Raw genomic sequence first — 3,689 nt, 5'->3', positions numbered from 1 at the left:
AAATACGACAATGCTACGTAACTCAAATTTTGTGGCTCAAAAGTGACTCAAATGGCCAAAACGACGTCGTTTTGAGTACAGAACAACATAAAAATGGCTAAAACGACGTCGTTTTGGCCATTTGAGCCACTTTTGAGCCACAAAATTTGAGTTACGAGACATTTTCCATACAAATATGATTTGAATCCAAAAAAAAAAAAAAAATCATATACAGATATGTACTGGTAAAAAAAGACAACTCACAATGCACACGGGGCTCCTTTTAAATTTTTTTAAAACAAGATATACACAATTTTACACGTAATGTTTTAGAAACGGGTAATTAATGTATACATATTTTAGACAATATTATATAATAACTTATTTTGAAATTTGGTTAAAAATTAATTTTTTAATTTTTTAAGTCACATTATCTCGATATTTTATTTCATATTTTAACAAATAAAAAAAAATCAACTTTTAACTTATTTTTTAAAATAAGCCAATATAATATAAAATGGGTCTTTGTGCGGTTTGACAGTAGTATAAAAGAAGAGGCAAACCTACAACATACGTTTCAACCATTTCTCTTTCTTTTTTTTTTTTTTGAACGGACCATTTCTCTTTCTTTGAACACACAGAGAGAGAGAGAGAGAGAGAGAGAGAGAAAAGGCAAAGCTCTTGCATTTCTCATGCACTGTGGAGTCGTGTTGGGTTTCTATTGCTGGGGTTGGGAGTTCTTAACTGCCCTTCTTCTCTTCTTTACCCCTTGTGATCACCACCACCACCCTTCTTCCTCCTGATCATCTTCTTGTTAGTTAGTTAGTTTTGCAGTGCACCTCTCTCTCTCTCTCTCTCTCTCTAGATATTTTTTTGTGATGGAGGTTGAATGTGAAAAGGGTTTGTTTGAGTATGTACTGAGGAAGTCCTCACCACCACCTTTCTTGTTGAAAACCTACATGCTTGTGGAGGATCCGACGACCGATCAAGTCATCTCGTGGAACTCCGAGGGGACGGCTTTCGTGGTGTGGCAACCGGCCGAGTTTGCCAGAGATTTGCTCCCAACTTTCTTCAAACACAGCAACTTCTCTAGCTTTGTCAGGCAGCTCAATACTTATGTATGTTAAAACTACCATCTCAATCCATATATCCAATATCCCCTAAAATCGAAAACTAGAAAAATCACATTTATCGGAAAGTCTTTGTTAAAAAATGTTTTTTCTTTTCTTGTAGTGAGGTATCAGCTGTCTCAGATATTGATTTTGATTTTAATTTTTAATTTTTTTATTACTTCTTTAATTATTTTTTTTCATCATTCATTGAATGAGCATACTCTATATATATATGGTTGATCATTATCTCATTAGTCATTTGTCAACAAGTTTTGAACCCAGTTTTGTTGAATGAAAAGGTTAACCAATCTTTTTCAGACCTACCTTGTAGTTTAGTGTTTATTTATTGTTAACCTTATTATTGTTTTGATTTGTTTAATAAGATTTTTGGAAATCCAAATAATGCAAAGTTTGTGGTTCCATGAGGTTTTGAAGTGGGCTCCTCATCATGGATCTTGGGCTTTGAGTGGAACATTGGATAAGGAAGAGCCACCACACTTTCAATATAACAAAACAACAAATAAACCAATCAACATCAGAATTACATACATCAACTACCAAAAGAGTGGCCTCACCTCATAATCCTTCATTATCTATACCTGGACCTGCTTTTTATTTTTTGGGGTACATGTATAAGAACATCATATGTAACTTATTCTCTTGGAAGGAAAAAGAGGTATTGATAGTTGAACCGTAACATAGTAAAGTACAATATCAAATGTTTGACAATTGGACTAGGTGGTGTTAACGATATAAATAATAAAACTGTCAATCTATCTAACAACTTAAACTTTTAGACAAAATAGTAATTTACAATTCAACAATGACAAGCTCACCAATATCTTGATTAGATATTTGATGTTGTATCACATAATAACAATAAATCATATTTATTCTATTTTTCTTATATTAGGCTTTAATTTATTGTAAGAGATAGAGGAAAACAAAGAAGCAAAGAGAATAAAATGAAAAACCATTTTATTGAATTCTAAATTAAATTTAGCCTATTATGTTTTATGAGATCTTGAGCTTACTGTTTCTATAATTATCTTAATTTGGAAAATGATGAAAAAAAATATAAGGCAGTTACCATGCTCATGATATACAAACTGTATGTGTAACACAGACACTATAATAGTGGGTCTGATGTGTATTTATTAGTATGAACCTCACTATCTTCTGTGTAGTACTAGAAAAAAAATAATCTGATTTTGATGCCTTAAAATAGCTTCTAAAGTTTCATATCATTTCATAAATTATTATGGTATATAATAGTTTTGATACATAAAAAAGAAGTTTCTAAATTTTGATCCATTAATCATGAGCTATATATTAACATAAATATTATGATTGATCCCTAGGGGTTCCGAAAGGTGGCTACAAGCCGGTGGGAGTTCTGCAATGACATGTTTCGAAAGGGCGAAAGAGACCTATTATGTGAAATTCGTCGAAGAAAAGCATGGACAAACAAGTCACAATCACAACCAGCTCCACCAACCCAATCTCTGCCAAAAGAATCTGATGAAGATCAACGGTCATCATCAACTTCATCATCATCGGGGTATAGCAACCTCATGGATGAGAACAAAAGGCTCAAGAGAGAGAATGGGGTCTTAAGCTCCGAGCTATCGGGCATGAAAAGGAAGTGTACCGAGCTTATTGATCTAGTGGCCATGTATGCGAGATCGGAGAAAGAAGAAGAAGAAGAAGAAGAAGAAGAAGAAGAAGAAGAAGATGAAGATGATAGGCCAAAGTTGTTTGGTGTGAGATTGAAAGTTGAAGGAGACATGGAGAGAAAGAGAAAGAGAGCAAATATTAGTGAAACTGCAAGTGTTTTGTTATCTCAGTCATGCAAATAAGTAGCACCAAGAATTTTAGAGTGAAATTTTTCTAAAGTTTCCTAGAGTGTTACATTGTGTGATTGAGATTTACTGGCAAGTCACATCAGAAAAATTGATGTGACTTGCCAGTAAATCTCAACCACACAATGTAACACTTTAGAAAACTTTAAAAAAAAATCACTTTAGAGGATCCTTACTCAATAAGTAGCCAATTAGGAAAAACCAAAGCATGCTAAAACAAGTAGCTTTTTAATTAAATAGGTTTGAGTTTTATAAATATATATTTAGATAGGCATATGTATAGCCATGTATGTTGCAAATGCTATGATCAACCGTGGAGATGGTCCATACTTAGCTATTGTTTGAGAACAAATTATTTTAATAATTTTTTAGCTTTTTTAGTTAATATGAGATAAAAAAAAATTAGTATATTTGTAATGATTTTTAGATTTTTTACAAAAAAATGTACAAAAAGTAAAGAGAAAAGAGAATATTTGACTTTTTTATATAAGTTGTTGACTTTTTAATTTTTTTAATAATTTTGTATCTTTTAGATTAAAATATTGAATTTTCAAATGAGGACTTAATCTATGCATAATTGTGTAGATAAAAAGGTGGATTTGCTCAACGGTCAAACTACTTAGTGAGATGATTTTTGTTTTTAGTAATAATATAAATTCAGAAATTTTATTTAGAATTTTCAATGTATATATAATCCAAATTCATTGTATACTCACAACATATTAATTGAATCATA

General features: G+C 31.6%; 1 protein-coding gene across 1 annotated transcript; it reads left to right on the top strand.

The window, feature by feature from the left end:
* Positions 1–515: 515 nt before the first annotated feature.
* On the top strand, positions 516–3,436 carry LOC114293437 (heat stress transcription factor B-3). Its single transcript, XM_028237512.2, has 2 exons — positions 516–1,097; positions 2,453–3,436. Exons 1-2 carry the CDS (start codon positions 858–860, stop codon positions 2,948–2,950), a joined length of 738 nt encoding a protein of 245 aa, XP_028093313.2. The 5' UTR covers positions 516–857; the 3' UTR covers positions 2,951–3,436.
* The last annotated feature ends 253 nt before the right edge of the window (positions 3,437–3,689 follow it).

This window comes from Camellia sinensis, chromosome 12 (genome assembly GCF_055761805.1).
Source record: "Camellia sinensis isolate YWXY chromosome 12, ASM5576180v1, whole genome shotgun sequence".
Taxonomy (NCBI): Eukaryota; Viridiplantae; Streptophyta; class Magnoliopsida; order Ericales; family Theaceae; genus Camellia; species Camellia sinensis.
Note: the sequence above shows the minus strand (reverse complement) of the source record. Positions and strands in the feature narration are given on the sequence as shown.